Here is a 17,590-nt window from a genome sequence, read left to right as displayed (position 1 = left end):
AAAATAAAACGAATAAAACAAGTCAGAATAAAAAACAGATCCCTGTGACTGAACTGATGCACGAAAGTGAGCCTACATCAAGTTGTCCCCCCCCCCGCCCCCCCGAGGTTTTTCGTTTTAGTAGACGCCAATTTAATGTCGTTAATCACTCTCCAAGATTGTAAAAAAAAAAAAAAATGTTTTCACATGCTTTATGCACACGACGAATGAAGACGATGCTGCAGACCACTAGGGAGTCCAGCGTGGACCGTCATTATGGTAATCCCACATTTCTGCGACTGTCAGTTCGACGGTAATGGCCTCGCTGTGAGTCACGCAACGTTCCCCCCCAGGTCACAGTAAATTGCCCGACTAAGTGACTCTTTAACCTCCCAGTCTTTCGTCTCTGTCTCTTAATCCTTGTTTGTCAGGCGGAGCGCTGGAAGCTCCTGGCGACGAGGCCAAAATGTTAAGCGCGGGACTTGTATCAGAACCGGGAGACCTCCACCTCCGTTGGCCGTTTCCATCGCTCCGTTTACTGGAATGGGATGAATGCATGGTGCAGGGGGAGGACGAGTCCCCTGGGGAATCGGTTACTTTTGTTATCTTCAGGCGAGGTTTTATTGAGGTAGAATACTTAAAAAAAAAAAAAAAAAGGCTACAGACAAGCGGTGGTATGCTACTCGGGCTAACAACACCCCAAAGCGAAGCGACATCCCTGTGGTGATGCGTACTCCCACCGCAGCAGCAAACCACACCCGGCTGGTGAAGCTTGACACCATTATTTGAGAATTTAGCTCCCAATTTTCAATCTATTGGAAGAGGCCTAGATGCTACAAGTACATGTTGTTTCAAAAGCACTATGCATTTGGGGGCGTCCGGGTGGCATGGCGGGCTATTCCGTTGCCTACCAACACGGGGCTCGCCGGTTCGAATCCCTGTGTTACTTCCGGCTAGGTCGGGCGTCCCTACAGACACAGTTGGCTGTGGGTGGGAAGATGTGGGTATGTGTCCTGGTTGCTGCACTAGCGCCTCCTCTGGTCGGTCAGGGCGCCTGTTTGGGGGGGGGGGGGATAGCGTGATCCTCCCACACGCTACGTCCCCCTGGCGAAACTCCTCACCGTCAGGTGAAAAGAGGCGGCTGGCGACTCCACATGTATCGGAGGAGGCATGTTGTAGTCTGCAGCCCTCCCCGGATGGGCAGAGGAGGTGGGAGCAACGACCGGGACGGCTCGGGAAGAGTGGGGTGATTGGCCAAGTACAGTTGGGGAGAAAAAGGGGGGAGGAAAAAAATTATTTTCAATTTTTGAAGCTGTTGGAAGAGGCACTATGCATTTATCACAAATGCAATAAACACGGATGGAATTTTGCGAACCAGAAACACATCTGTTCTGCATTCAATAAGCCATCCAACGGTGCTTGTAAAGTGTTTGGCTTCCAGACCTCCGGGCTCAGAAGCACTACGGCCTACTTTACCCTCGACATTGATTCATCGGTCTTCAGCAAGGCGATAACCGCCTTTCAGCGTGGATGTTACGCCCCCCTCATCTCTTCCCTTCCTCTTTTGATCACGTACCTTGCCCTCGCCTTGCTGATGGTGAGGGTGTGTAGGTGTGTGTGTGATATTTCTGTTGAGGATTATGTGCTCATATTGCTTTGCGATGCTTCAATACATTGTTGTGCAGTCTAAGCTACGGTACAAGCACAAGCGTTCTGCCACTCAGACACAAAGACGAACAGGAACCAGATAATGACATTAGTGAGGCAGCGAGCTATGGTACAATCTAACATTTGTGCAAGAAGCCCTGGATCGGCGCGTCAGCTACGGCAAATAGCGAAAATATAATGTGAAATGTTGCATAACATCGACCGTCAACCAAAGGTATCAATCCATTTATGCTGCAGAGATAGGCTGGGGAACATTTTCCTTTACAATTACCCAATTCTTTGTAAGTGAATCTGTGTATTCTGCTGCGGGAAAGTATCGGCGGTACTCCGTGGTATTGTATGAACTCTTCACAATGAAAATCCCTCTCATACACAATGAACTTAAACAAATCCAGTCTTCGTTAAACACTGACGGTATCATTGTGCCAGCACACAATGGACCGTGTTGATGGCTGCACAGAGGTGTAGGCATCCATGAGGTCTATCTTACTACTGTGCAGCTTGTCTTACTGTTTTTGAGTTGTAGACGGTAAAACTAAATCGACACTTACTGATCAAATGCTAATTCTGTTAGCGCAGTTGATGGAGAGGGACACAATTTACATTTCCAAATGGATTCCCCGTTTGGTGTGGAGGAATACGACAGCTGTAGGATAAGTAGCGCCGGGGGCCGTGGGAGCTGCATCCTAACGGTCTAACGTTTACACCCACGACAGTATAAACCACAAAATACTTTTCCGCAGGAAGAGGTGAAGCGTTACCATAGGTTGTGGACAAATGTCAAGTGTGTGAAGTGAGAAATCCGTCGCTTTGCAGAAACAGGGCCACGTTTCATGCAAACAGAAGCCACAAGTCCTAGGGAGGGAAAGTGTTGGTCGGGGTTCACAACTCGGGACAGTTTTGCTGTTGGGTTTCCTCGCCGGTGTCTGCTAGGAGCCGAGGCGTTCGTTCTCTAGAAACTGGCCGGCTTTGCTCTCTTACAGTCGCGTCCTCTAGAAGGTAAGCACTGAAACGGGGAGGACAGTCACTCACAACAGCAGGTGGAACAGTTCGGTTTGGTTTTCAGTTCATCCGCAGGAAGTTGCATGCGGGACCCACGGGCAGCACGGTGGTGAGACACGGAGAGCAGGAGGAGGGCGAGGAAGAGGGCATGCAGGACACATGGTACGCCGAGGCAAGCAGAGACGGGCGGAGCTCACTTACAGTCGGCCTCCAGGATGGCCCTGACAGTCCGAGTTAGCTCCTTTGCCTCCTGGGTGAGTGTGGCCACGGTCCAGGGGCTCTTTCGGTAGCGGGAGGCCAGACTTTGGGACGGGCCCCCAGCTTTCACATCTCCGGAGCTGCACAGAGACCCATTAAGAGAACAAGAAGTTAGCATGTTGGGAAATAAAGGTAAAGCTACCTTATGGATCAGTGGTGTAGATTTTTGTAATCAGGGGCTGTGCTGTAATTAATTATGATCTGTCACTGTGACGGACAGGGTTGTACAAATTCTGTTACAGTCTATTTCCCCTGTTGTTTCCATGTTTACCAATATTATATTTTGTGCATGTGTGGATTTTTTTTTTTTGGATTTCCCCCCCCCCCTTTTCTCCCCAATTGTACCCGTCCAATTACCCCACTCTTCCGAGCCATCCCGGTCGCTGCCCCACCCCCTCTGCCGATCCGGGGAGGGCTGTAGACTACCACATGCCTCCTCCTCTTTTCACCTGACAGTGAGGAGTTTCGCCAGGGGGACGTTAACGCGCGGAAGGATCACGCTATTCCCCCCCAGTTCCCCTCCCCCCCGAACAGGCGCCCCGACCGACCAGAGGAGGCGCTAGTGCAGCGACAAGGACACATACCCACATCCAGCTTCCCACCCGCAGACACGGCCAATTGTGTCTGTAGGGACGCCCGACCAAGCCGGAGGTAACACAGGGATTCGAACCGGCATGTGTGGATTTTAATGGTTAAAATATTATACAATTATATAACACCATTGCTACAATAGGTCATAGGCTGTGCTTAACAAAAATGTATAAAGTTATGGTAACAATAAAGAAATGGCAATTTATTCATACAAGAACCTCACATGCAAGTGTCTCCAATACTGAATAAGCTCTTAAATGGCGGTAGCATGCTACAGACAGACAGCAAAACAACTGTCTCCCAAGTATGTTTCGATAGTGCCTTAGCAAAGACGGTTACTCGCGTACCCTTTTTGAATCATAAATATACATTCTGGCATGCAGTACTGGCTCCGCTCTAGTGTGTCCTCGCCACAACGGACAGGATCATAAGTCAGTTTTCTCAAAAAGCCAACAACGCTGATTCATTAATTCTGTCGAAATGATGGAAGGCATTTGGAATTATCCATCATCAACCCTTTTAAAATTCAGTAAATGACCGAAAATTCTCGGTTAATGTGACCCCTGCTTGCAACTGAAAATATGACCGTCTTGTATCTGAATCCATCTGCTATTGTGTCTCTATGCTGCCCCCCCCCACACAAATTAATCCTGGCTCTACCCTGCAGTAATACTGCAGAAGATATTTTTCTTCAGCATTACACAATACAAGCTCATGATCATGCTGTCACACCAAACTCATGGTCTCTTATCCAACTATGCCTTCTTGTGTTGTGCTCATTGTAACTCCCTCCATGTGCGTGTGAGCCAGAAAAACAACATGCAAAATGCATGGGGAGCATTTGAGGAAAGTGAGTGGGTTGGCGCCGCTCCTCTCCCCTCCATAACTGCCACGGAGGTAGCCTTGAGCAAGGCACTCAACGCCCCATTGCTCATATACAAATACTGAAATGATTGCAGCTTCACTGAGAATCTCACAGGTGTGAATGTGTGTAAACTGTGTGAACGTGGAGCACGGCGTTGCTGGAAAATACACAAACACACACACACACACACACACACACACACATGTGTGCGCGAGCACAAAACATACAATAACATGCATGTGGTTGTAAATACAAGGTAAGATGCAAGGGTGTATAAATGAGGACTGGATGTTCATATGTACACATAGGGGAAGGGTAGATTTCGTGCTGGTTATTGCAAATATACAATAACTGCATAGACAGGAAAATTAACCCTTATTCAACAAGCAAGTGATACATCCTCAAACGTTTTTCTTTTATTTTTCTTATTTTTCTTTTATTTATTTTTTTCTTTTCTTTTCATTTTTATTTAAGCAAGTGATGCATCCTCAAGTTTTTCCTTTTCTTTTTCTTGTATTTAGTTTTTCTTTTTTTAATTTCATTTTCATTTTTATTTAAGTAGATAATACATCCTCAAACATTTTTTCTTTCTTTTTTTCTTTATTTCATTTTTATCTTTTCTATTTTATTTTCATTTCATTTAAGCAAGTGATACGTCCTCAAACGTTTTTCTTTTATTTTTCTTATTTTTCTTTTATTTATTTTCATTTTATTTTCATTTCATTTAAGCAAGTGATACATCCTCAAAAGTTTTTCTTTTTTTATTTATTTTCTTTTTTCTATTTTCTTTTCATTTAAGCAAGTGCTACATCCTCAAAAGTTTTTTTCTTTTCTTTTTCTTTTCTTTAGTTTTTCTTTTTTTTTAATTTCCTTTTCATTTCTATTCAAGTAAATGACACATCCTCAAACATTTTTTTCTGAGTATGATAAAATCTAGCATTTAATCTTGGTTTCAAAATTTTCCTTTGTCCCCCCCCCCTTTTTTTTTTTTTGGGTCCTCGTAACATCTGACCTAAAAAATAAAATCTCTTTTCCACCGACTCTTCAGGGGTCTTCGGGTTTGTGCGTCGCACGGTCTTTCGTCTTCCTCCCCAACTTAAAACGTCTGCTGATGTCAAAAAGACTGATGGTGCTAATGTGTGCGCCCGCCGCCTGCAATATTCAGCCTTATCGCGGAGTCATTAGTTTGGCAGGGAACGCACAGAAGAGAGTAATTTATTTCTGACAAAGGCTAACGACGCCTCTCGCCTACGATTCAATTAACCGGCCCCATTCAACAACTGGCCAGCCTGTATTTCCGGTGACGAGTGACCTAGAAACATTTCCATAGGTGAGGTGAGAACAGCAGAAAAAGACCACCGCACATTGAGGGCCGCCGTGGTTATGAAAGCCATGTTCAAGTGTTCCACTGACCTAGAGAAAAATAAAAAGCGCAGGCAGGAGGTATCGGGTTCACCTAATTTGGCAAATCAGACTTACACAACAGGTCAATTTTTAGAGGACGCGAGCAGCTGCTAACCCCGTGTTTCGGCAAGAAATTGCCGATGCGACCGCGTCTCATAATAAACACGATCCTCCGTGTAGCGTCTGACCCCGGAGGATTACATGGCTTCGCCGGAAGTTTTCTTTTTAGCAGTCGGTTCGCATACAAAGCTTTTAAACCAAAGCCGTGTTAGAAAGCGAGGTGGATGTAAGGAATACGGTCGCAGCTCATTAAACAGAGCGTTTTTACCTCTTGGTTTTCCTTAAGTAAATGATGTGACCTACATAGATAAGAGCTTCGCCAGATCAAATCCTAACTGACCGCATTTCATCAAAAAAAAAAACTGAACAATCCTCGCGGAGGCTCCTGCAAAGTGTAATAATGTCAGAACTGCGTGTTTCGTAAGCCGTGCCCTGGCTCGAGGCTTGTGGGCAGCCATTAAAGTCCTTAATTACTCTGCTACCTGGGCCTGGCTGTGTCGTGCTGGGCCGGTGTGGTTTGAGGGGCTGTGGATGGGGCGAGTGGAGCCCGGGCTAATGGGTTCTGCTATCTGCAGGGTCCCTCATTACACGACTCCCACAGAGGTGTTGAGGTCAATGACACATGCACATGCACATTCAAGTAGCCTCACACATGGATACCTGTACTGTATATGTATATATAGGCATGCATACATAGGAAGCTTAAATATATATACCTATTCCATGCATTTCTGCATAAAAAAAATGACACACACACCCATGCATGCATGCACACACACAGACACTACACACAAAAAATAACGGACAAACACACCCCAACAAGCACATTCATTATATGCCTACTTGTAAGGCTATACAGGCCACACAGACGCACTCATCCAACAAGGTCATGCAGAACAACACACGTATGCATGCACAACAAGTACACTCACACGCACGAAAATCTACAAAAAGAAAATACACAAGACACCTGCAGTATATGCACCAAATAGAAACAGCAAAATCAGCTTATGACATACACACATTAAACGCTGTGCAACAACACACTGGCATACATGCTTAGACGATATGTCATCCACAAGAGTTTTGCAGGGCTCATTGTTCCAATGCATTCTGCAATACACCGGCAAACAAGAGCCGGGCAAGGTCGACGCCATTACTCGTGTTTCTACATCTCGGCCCCCCCGAGACAATGCCGCAATTCCTGTTGTGACTTGACGGCAACGAGAGCCCATTCGCTCGCCGCGGCTGTCACTCCTAACAACCTAACGGCGCATTTTTTTGCTCTTTTGTCACTAGCACCCCGAGCAGTCCCGGGGTTTCACTCAGCGCCGCCGTGGGGGGGAAGAGGCTAATGAGACCCCCGCAAAGGGGAGGTGAAGCCAAGCCCCTGTCGGCGAGCTACTCCCAGAAATAAGGAGGTGATAATGAGAATTTTATCTGGAAGTTCTGCTTCAGTGGAAAGGTGCAAGGAGAATCCGGGCAAGAGTTTTAAAAGCTCTCCCGCCGTTGGTTGCCACTGGCAACCGCCTAAACGTCTTGGCAGAGCCTGGTGTTGTAATGTCAATCCAAACCATTAGCGGAGCTCGCTTCTCTAATGAATTCAACAGCAAGACTCTCTCTCCCCCCTTCTGCCTCTGCGTCTGTCTCTCACAAACACGGGGGGGGGGGGTGGGGGGGGGAAACACACACACCCCTAAATTTCTTTCACTTTCTGACACATTGAAAGGATTATTATACAGACCGGCGTTGAAACACAGCGACGCCTGCCGCAACCCTGCTCCCGCTTACCTGTGGCTCTTAGTGGGGCCTTGGGTTTCAAGAAGAAACTCTTGAACGTTCTGCGGACAGAAAGAAAGGAAGAAAAAAATGAAACGCCAGACTTCACTTTGAGTCACTGATCATTGTAGGGCTGAATGACGCGCTTTTATTCTGTTTCATGAAAAGGCGCTGCCTCTGGTCACTCTCTGCATCCTTTTTTTTCTTCTTTTGTGTGTGTGCCGTCGACTCGAGTGCAGAGGAGTCGGTGCCTTTCTGCGTTACGTAATGAAGAGTCCCGGTCCAGGAGCGAGACGGTGGAAAGACTTGTTTCGTTTGGCTGCGTCTAATCGCATCAGCGCGGCTCCCATAATCATTAAAAGGAGAGCCCGCGTTGGATGCGAGTGCCCACGTACCAGCTCCTCCTGTGTCTGCACTCAGAAGTAATGACGGCCTTGATTGGCTCTCGTTCTGTCGCTGCACAAAATGCCAAATGAAATGTTGCGGGGCTCCATCAGATCGGCATATCCGTGTCTCTCCCATGTGTTTCTTGTTCATGGTAACTTTTGAGTACTGTGTTGTGTTGACGTATACGGGGATTTAAGGCTACAGTCCTGACGGTGTCAGATTTACTCCTACAACAGCTGTGGAGACACTGGGAGCCGCGTTGGTTTTTCACATGGCTGCTGAGCGGTAACGGTTGATTGGACAACCATTTCAAGTTATATATTTTTTTCGCCCCATTATCCAAACCGCTTATCCTAATCGGGGTCGCGGGGATGCTGGAGCCTACCCCAGCAGTCATTGGGCGGCAGGCGGGGAGACACGCTGGACGGGCCAACACACACACATTCACACCTAGGGACAATTTAGTACGGCCGATTCACCTGACCTACATGTCTTTGGACTGTGGGAGGAAACCGGAGCACCCGGAGGAGACCCACGCGGACACGGGGAGAACATGCAAACTCCACACAGACGACGACCCCCAAGGTTGGACTACCCTGGGGCTCGAACCCAGGACCTTCTTACTGTGAAGCCCTGCGATGGCCTGGCGGCCTGTCCGGGGTGTCTCCCCGCCTGCCGCCCGATGGCTGCCGAGATGGGCTCCAGCATCCCTGCGACTCTGATTAGGATAAGCGGTTTGGATAATGGGGGACAACTTGAAATGGTCGTCCAATCAACCGTTACTGCTCAGCAGCCATGTGAAAAACCAACGCAGCTCCCAGAAACCGTAAATGCTGTTGAAAAGTGCTAGTTAAAAGGGCTTATCAACACCATTGACAGTTTCCGGGAAAAAAAGCTATATACATTCGGGAATTCAGGGCATCAGGCAGACACTGATCAAGCTATCAGTCAGTCATCGAGGCGGCAGTCACACAGTTCCATGTAGATCCTCTAAGAGATACGAGGCACGTCCTCTGATCAAGCTTCTCAGTTAAATGACTGAAATCTAAAATGTCAGCGTCACCTCTGCATTAGTGTGTCCATAAGCCGAGACACGGCGGCAGGTGTGAGGGAGGGAAAGCAGGGATTTCCTCCACCGTCATCCTGTGCAGCACATGTATGGCGAGGACATATAGCGCTTCCCGAGAGCAGCGCTGCGCTCATCTTGTGAAAATTCACAGCTAAGGTGTTAGAAACTTCACAATTTCTGTTTTTGCTGTGGCGGTGACAGTTTGGCTGTATCAGTACACCCTGTATCCTTAACTTGTCTTGGCTTGTCTATGTGCCACCCATATTCCCAAGGGGTGCTCGTTCAACACTTGTTGATTCAAGTCTTAATTTCAAAAACAACAAAACTGCGGTTATTAATTGGTGCTGCTCAGTAAAGAAATTCTGATTTCTACAAGTCTGAATGCTTCCCCAAGTAAACATTACAATAATTCAAAATCCCCACCCCCCCTGCTTTTTCCTCCCCGTTGTATCCCGCCAATTACCCCACTCCACTCTTCCGAGCCGTGCCGGTCTCTGCTCCACCCCCTCTGCTGATCCGGGGAGGGCTGCGGACCACCACATGCCTCCTCTGATACACGTGGAGTCGCCAGCCGCTTCTTTTCACCTGACAGTGAGGAGTTTCACCAGCGCGTGGGAGGATCACGTTATGCCCTCCCAGTTCCCCCTCCCCCCGAACAGACGCTCCGACCGACCAGAGGAGGCGCTAGTGCAGCGACCAGGACACGTACCCACATCCGGCTTCCCACCCGCAGACACGGCCAATTGTGTCTGTAGGGACGCCCAACCAAGCCGGAAGTAACACGGGGATTCAAACCCGCGATCCCCGTGTTGGTAGGCAACGGAATAGACCGCCACGCTACACGGACGTGCCAAATAAATGCATTCTGTTTTACATTTTCCATGGATTACTGCAGTTTTCACATTTTGCTGTAGGTAAGAGGGACTGGAGCCTTCAAAATTGTAATATCACATCTCAGTAATTTACAGCACCATGATGTTTGAGAAACCCCAATATGTATCGAACTGACACTAAAATATTGTTGTAGCATTGAATCGGGAGGTACCTGCCGGTTTCCAGTCCTAGTAAACTGGCAATCATTAAGCCTAAAAGTCAAATCTGCACAGTATCATTTGACTTGAATGATTAAGGTTCACAGCTGCCATTCAAACCCATCAAATAAACTTAGCAGAAACCGCGGAAGACATTTTGTTCCGTCGCGTTACCAACTTTGCTCAGAGTTGGATTGACTCATCCCGCTCTTTTTCCAAGTCGCACTTCAGCCTCGGCCAACATCATGTGCCGTCGCATGTACATCTGTCTCTATGCATGCTCGATAATCCAGGTAAGAACATCACAGAGAGGTGAGTCAGTTCATCAGGACACAAAGTTTACTGAGAGAAACATTTCATCACTCGTCTAAGTGACCTCTTCAGTCTCAACTGACTGCAGGTGTCCCACCCTTATACACAACACAGTGGCATAATGACCAAAACCAACGATTGGTTTCATATGCAAATTGCCGTGACCATTAACTAGAGTTACAATGGCCATGTCTACTATTCACAGAGGATTGGGGAATAGTTGCAATCACAGCATTGTAAGATGGTAACAGATTTTCAGGGATGGTGGTTCCCTCTTCACATAGATGGCCTGTTTGACTCCCCGTTCAAACCAGCGTTCCTCCCTATCAAGGATGTGCCCATCCTCATCCTTGAACGAGTGGCCACTGGCCTGTAGATGGTGTAGACTGTGGAGTCCTGGCCTGATGTGTTAGTTCTCCTGTGTTGTGCCGTCCTCTTGGCCAGCGTCTGTATAGTTTCCACAATATACAAGTCATGGCAATCCTCCCGGCACTGAACAGCGTACACTATAATGCTCTGTTTGTGCCTGGGGGACCCGATCCTTGGGGTGGACCAATTTCTGGCACAGCGTGTTTGGTTTGAAAGCAACTGAGATGCGGTGTTTGGAAAATACGCGTCTCAACTCTTCCGACACTCGCGCCACATACGGAAACCCCACCGGTTTACACTTAGGTGGCTGTTGTCCTTTTTCTCTCTTCGATCGGCTGGTGCACTGTTTGGGCGTCTTCCTGGCTTTGACAAATGCCTGGTTAGGGCAGGGCCTGTTAACCAGGCCATGTACAAGTTGGCCACTGTAGGTGAAACTGGGGAACTCATAGCGCACCCATGTCTCTGCCTATGGTACTGCCCCCTGTATGTGAAGTACGTGGACTGAAGACACAGTTTCAGGAGCAGACACACTTGGTCCGTGTTAAGGGTGGTCCTATTGCTAAGGGTGGGGTCATTTTGTAATGTCATACGGACCACCTCCACTGCTTCATCAACAGGAATGCACATGAAGAGTGACTTAACATCATAAGAGACCATTGTTTCATCCCCCTCCATAATGATGTCCCTCATCTTATCCACAAAATCCATTGTGTTCTGAATGTGATGTTCATTACTGCCTACCATCAGGTTAAGAATAGATGCCAGAAACTTAGAGATGTTATGGGTCACTGAGTTAATCATACAAACAATAGGCCGTAATGGCACGTCCTGTTTATGTATTTTAGGTAAAGCATACAGACTAGGTGTAGCTTCCCCTGGGTATAATCTATGGTACAACATTCTTTCAATAGCATAGTCCTGTTCTAACAGCATCAGACAATCTATCACCTCTCATGACTTAAGTGCCCGAGAGGATTGCCGTGACTTTGACATCGGGGAAACCAAACAGATGCTGGCCAATTTGCATATGAAACCGATCGTTGGTTCCGGTCGTTATGCCACTGTATAAGGGTGGGGATACCTGCGGTCAGTTGAGACTGAAGAGGTCACTTAGATGATGACGAAACGTTTCTCTCAATAAACGGTGTGTCCAGATGAACCGCTTCTACTTCCTGTGACACATGTACATCTCTCCCCAGTCCTCATTTCGTCAGAGGAGCGGTGGGGTGGCGAGGCTGCAGAGGCCTTGGCCCCGGCCTGACTGCAGCTGCTCGGTTGGAACGAGGTGCCCACGGCATCAACACGCCAGTGCTGCATGCCACAACTGTGGAACACCACAATCATCATCGTGTTGCGTATCTGTCATTCTCGAGTCCCTGTCAGTAATTCATAGGACAAGAGGAATAGATGGGATAATCGAATACTGTGTGAATTTCAAACAACAATGACATTGCCAATTGGCTCTTGCAGATATTCTGCTACTTGTACTAGATTTAGTAAATACATTTGCACACTAACATACTTACATGTTGGTTGACCTGAGTACAATATAACATTTGGCAAGCCTTTAAAATAAGGGTACATTAATTAACATGAGCTAATGCAGTAATAAGCATTATGCTGAATATGGAGCTGTCAGGGAAGAGGAACAGAGGAAGGCCAAAGAGGAAGTTTATGGATGTGGTGAGGGAGGACATGCAGGTGGCTGGTGCGACAGAGGAAGATGCGGAGGACAGGAAGAGATGGAAACGGATGATCCGCTGTGGCGCCCCCTAACGAGAGCAGCCGAAAGTAGTAGTAGTAGTAATGCAGTAATAAGCATTAACTAACAGTTAATTAACATTAATTAACATGAGCTAATGCAGTAATAAGCATTAACTAACAGTTAATTAACAGTTAGCTAACCCTATTAACATTAGCTAATACAGCAATAAGCATTAACTAACCCTAACCCTTATGCGCATTAACAAATTTCTCTTGTTAACACTTATTAAGGGTTTAAACGTTAATTAAGGTACTAACTAATGTTAGTAAACAAACACCATTAGTTAACAATTACTAGATACATTAGTTAACTGTTAATTAATGTTTATTACTGGTTAATTAAGGTACCCTTATTGTAAAGTGTAACCAAACATTTCTATGAATTTTTCATCATTCATCAATTGATGTTTTCAAGAACATTTATTTCGGTTTTTGTTTGGTTTTCATCTTCCTACATGTTGGTTAGATTCACGAGTGTTTTTCTTTTCAGACTTTCTTGTTTATCACGTTCATGAAACATAAGGTAATTTGATTGATGTGAGAGTTGAAAGGTTATTCTGTTAAAAGCTGAGATGTTCTAGCAAACTAAAATATCCCTTACACAGAAAGTTGAGTCAGTTCATCTGAGCACGACTGGGAGAACGTTTCATCACTCACCTAAGTGACCTCTTCAGTCTCAACTGACTGCAGGTGTCCCCACCCTTCTAAACATGATCTGGCATAACGACTGGTACCAACGACCGGTTTCATATGCAAATTGCTGTGACCATTAACAACAGTTTCAATGGCCATGTGTACTATTCACAGAGGATTTGGAAATTTTTGCAATCGCAGCACTGTAAGATGGCGACAGATGTACTCTTAGCCCCCCCCCCCCCCTCCCGGTTCAGGGATGGTCGTTCCCTCTTCACATAGATGGCCTCTTGAGGAGTCAGAGAGGCCATCTATGTGGGGGGAGGCTAAGAGTTCATCTGTCGCCATCTGACGATGCTGTGATTGCAAACATTCCCCAATCCCCTGTGACTAGTACACATGGCCATTGAAACTCTAATTAATGGTCACGGCAATTTGCATATGAAACCGATCATTGGTTTCGGTCGTTGTGCCACTGTATAAGAGTGGGGATACCTGCAGTCAGCTGAGACTGAAGAGGTTCACTAGATGAGTGATGAAATGTTCTCCCAGTAAACGTTGGGTCCAGATGAACTGATTCAATTTCCTTACCTGGTCTATTGAGCATGCATAAAAATAAAATATCCCTTTCAACCCAAATCAAAGATGGCGGCGATAAAGAGGGTTAAGCACTTGGAGTGTTTTGGTATCTCGTCAGGGCTCGGGCTGTACTATGAAGTTGTACCTCCACAAATTTCAGCAGTTTTCCTGTGGACATCTCAAAGCCCTTTTTGGACCCTTCACTCTTCCGTAGCTGACACTCCAGGACGGCCATTCTTTTCTTAAACTCCTCCGTCTCCTCCTTGGGTGAAAAAGAAAAAGCACAGTGAAAGAAAAAGAAATTGTTGAATGCAAGAGGAGAAATGCACCTTTTCTCTAGAACGAGCCTGTGATTCGGGCTGAAAAAAGTCCAGTGAGTCGATCGGCATCGTGTTTTGGACCGGTCCTTGACACATATGGAAAAGTGACAAGTCAATTGGCTTTTACAGTAGAGTGCACTGTTGTCAGAGGTTTGCGTAGATTTTTGAAATCTGATCCTTGATGCAGGATAACGGTAGGGAACACTTTATTACCACAATTTCACCCCAAAATGTTTTCTCCCTCTGCTCGGTGGAAAATACACGAGTCAGCACTTTTTTCCACACTCATGCGATTAGAAATGATAACTTCTGAAAACATTCCCACGGATCAAAACTGGCACGGCTCTTCAGCTTTTCTCCCCAAAATCACCGGCCTTCAACCGTTGATCTCCATTCACACAGGCCAGCTGACCTGCAGGTTGCTAGCCAGATTTTTAAAAATAACCATTTGGCAAGAAACGGGCAGCGTCAGAGAGCAAAGCAGCACTGCTCAGCAGCCCTGTCACTGAATAATACAAAGCAAACACTGACCTAGTTTTCACTGTGCTGGAGGGAGGAGTGAAAACCTGAACAGGATGGAACAGAGAGCCTGGAACAGACTAACAGGAGTTTTTTTGGGGGGGGGGGCAGACCTCAGGCACTTAAGTGGAGGGGTTGACTGATGTGAGGTTATCGTACCCCATTTCCATTGACACAGGGCTGGTCTTAGCTCTGCCAGGGAACCAGGGAGCCTATTCTATGAACCAACCCGTGATTCCACCCCGCGACTAAGAAGCAGTCGATTACGTATAAAGATGACGGTGCTACCCTGATGTTGTTTGTACAGTACCAACATAACCTCTTCCGAATTTATTAATAAAAGAATCCACTCATACAATGTCCCGGGAGCGACCCTTTTTTGGAGAAATCCAGTTTTGTTTTGTTTTTGTTTTTTTTGATATGTTCCCCTTTTTCTCCCCAATGGTACCAAGCCAATTACCCCACTCTTCTGAGTCATCCCGGGCGCTGCTCCACCCTCTCTGGCGATCCGGAGAGAGCTGCAGACTACCACATGCTTCCTCCGATACATGTGGAGTCGCCGGCTGCTTCTTTTCACCTGACAGTGAGGAGTTTCACCAGGGGGATGTAGCGCGTGGGAGGATCACACTATCCCCCCCCCCCCCGGACAGGTGCCCCAACCGACCACAGGAGGTGCTAGTGTAGCGACCAGGACACATACCCACATCCAGCTTCCCAACGCAGACATGACCAATTGTATCTGTAGGGACGCCCGACCAAACTGGAGGTAACACAGGGATTCGAACCGCCAATCCCCGTGTTGGTAGGCAATGGAATAGACTGCTATGCTACCCAGACACCCCAAAATCAAGTTATTTTAAGCAATGTCAAATATTTTAAGGATTGCCTTACTCTCCCAGTAACTCTTGACCTGTTCATGCATGACACCAATCCGGGGTATCGGTGGTGTGCATGAACAGGTCGCCGCCTACCCAGAACGTCCTTATTCCAATCATTACTTTATCTGTTTACAATGGAGGATCATACTTCTGTTGAAATATTCATAACTAAACTTCAGCGCCGTGGTGGATTACTGCGTGTGTTTATATTTTTCATCAGTGAAAGCTTCCAAATTCAAATTCAAGAGGCTATCAAATACTGGTTGGGTGACATTGTGGTGAAGTGGATTAGATGATCATAAACTGCCAAACTACAAACTGGTGTTTCGGGTGGTGAAAACATTACCCCTGTCACTTCGACGTCACAGGCTCCTTGTTTCAAGACCAGCGGGTAAAATGGGGTCAGCGAGGAGCAGAATTTTCCAGGCTGAGAAATACTTTTTTTTTGGCACAAACACACAAAACAGTTTGAGATTAGGCTCAGGAGCTGGCACCAGCGCTGGTCCCATGTTAGTCAAAAAGAGATCTCGCTGAACTCAGGTAAAACGGTGCTGAGCTGGAGACGCACGAGCAGTACTGGGTTTAAGGAAGAAAAAGCAGCACTAATCTATCTTAAACCTGTTTAAAGATACGCTGGATGGAGAATATGGACAAAAAAAGGCTCTTGCCAACCCCTTTCCTCCTATAGAGGCCCTTGAGCAAGACACGTAACGCTCATCTGTCAAGCTGCACATTGACCAGCAGTAGAAGACTGCCGCTCTGCCTGCAGGCTGACAGGTGTGAGGATGTGTAACTGCATGGGTTTTCATGCTCATTAAACTAAATGAACCATAAAAAATAGGTTTTAACACATTTTTTTACCCATCTTTTTTTTTTTTTAGAAAGGTGAGGCAAAGTTCAAACCGTGATCAGACATGCGGTTTGATGCAACCCTCAGAAAACTATTTAGTGCGGGGGGGGGGGTGTTTTGTTTTGTTTTTTTTTGGGGGGGGGGTACCTTGGGCTGGGCTGGCGGCTCCGCTCTCTGGGTCTTCAGCTCGGCTATCTCGGCCTCCAGGAGGTGGATGACCTCCTCGTAGTCCATCTCCATCCCCCGTGCCTGCTTCTGGGCTGCCTCAGCCAGTTGAACCCGGCTCCGCAGCACCCTGCTCTCCTCTGCACCGGCTTTCACCTCCTGCCGAGCACGCGGCCGTACCCATTAAAAAATGAAGAAAGGACAGTAGAGGAGGACATTCAAGACAGATCAAATGGGAAGACAGGAGGGGAGAGAGGATTACAGAGGGAGAAGAGGAGGGAAAAGAGGGGAGCGAGAAAAGGAAGGAAAGAGGAGAAAGAGGGAGTCAGCAATTTTGCAATATTTATAGCAGAAGCTATGAAGGCTGAAGCAGGGCAATTCCCATATGCAGTCTAGTAGATGTTCTGAAAGTACACACACACACACACACACACACACACACACACACACACACACACACACACACACACACACACACACACACACACACACACATATATATATATTCTTGCATGCACACACACAAGCGCACATTCAGACACACTCACTACAGGAGGAGAGCACACGTATGGGTGAGGTAAAGATACTTATTAAAGCTGACAGTCGTTTTTATTTAAATGACTGTTATAGCTCAGCAAATGAGCAGCCAAATTAGCCGGCAGTGTATCGGGGAAGGGGGGTAATGGTGTCTTCGGATCATCACAAGTACCTCTTGCCCCTCATAAATTTTACAAGGTGCTCAAGTCATGATTTAGCATTCCTGACTGTCAGCGAACATCTTTGTCAAACTGCCACATGATGGACCTTTTTGTTTTGCCCTGAGGGGTACTTGGCAGAAATACCACATTTTCCAGTAGCATCTTACCAGGGCATGCTCGCAGATGTCATTATTAAGCATATTTTTTACCACTGATAAGGTCACTTCGATCTGGGCATGGCAAATACGTGCAGCATTGGTGAGTAATACAACATTGGACTGAATGTACCAAAGTGAAATTGATATTTCAGTGGTAAGTGGTGCAATGTTATTTGGACCCCCCCCCCCCCATTTGGTTTAAATTATTTCAATCAGTCTTACTGAAGACCTATGCCGAATGCTGATTGTGGC

General features: G+C 46.7%; 1 protein-coding gene across 1 annotated transcript in view; it reads right to left on the bottom strand.

Moving 5' to 3' along the window:
- stxbp4 (syntaxin binding protein 4) overlaps nucleotides 1–17,590 on the bottom strand; it is a gene marked incomplete at its 3' end in the record, with an annotated part of 76,261 nt that overhangs the window by 20,235 nt on the left and 38,436 nt on the right. The window contains exons 17-20 of the mRNA XM_056297618.1: nucleotides 16,465–16,641; nucleotides 13,896–14,012; nucleotides 7,619–7,668; nucleotides 2,851–2,987 (exon numbers count right to left, since the gene is read on the bottom strand). Coding sequence (XP_056153593.1) covers nucleotides 2,851–2,987; nucleotides 7,619–7,668; nucleotides 13,896–14,012; nucleotides 16,465–16,641 — 481 coding nt within the window. The remainder of the gene's footprint in view (nucleotides 1–2,850; nucleotides 2,988–7,618; nucleotides 7,669–13,895; nucleotides 14,013–16,464; nucleotides 16,642–17,590) is intronic.

Source organism: Lampris incognitus, chromosome 17 (assembly GCF_029633865.1).
Source record: "Lampris incognitus isolate fLamInc1 chromosome 17, fLamInc1.hap2, whole genome shotgun sequence".
NCBI classification, from domain to species: Eukaryota; Metazoa; Chordata; class Actinopteri; order Lampriformes; family Lampridae; genus Lampris; species Lampris incognitus.
The sequence above is the reverse complement of the archived record's forward strand: the minus strand, read 5'-3'. Positions and strand labels throughout refer to the sequence as shown.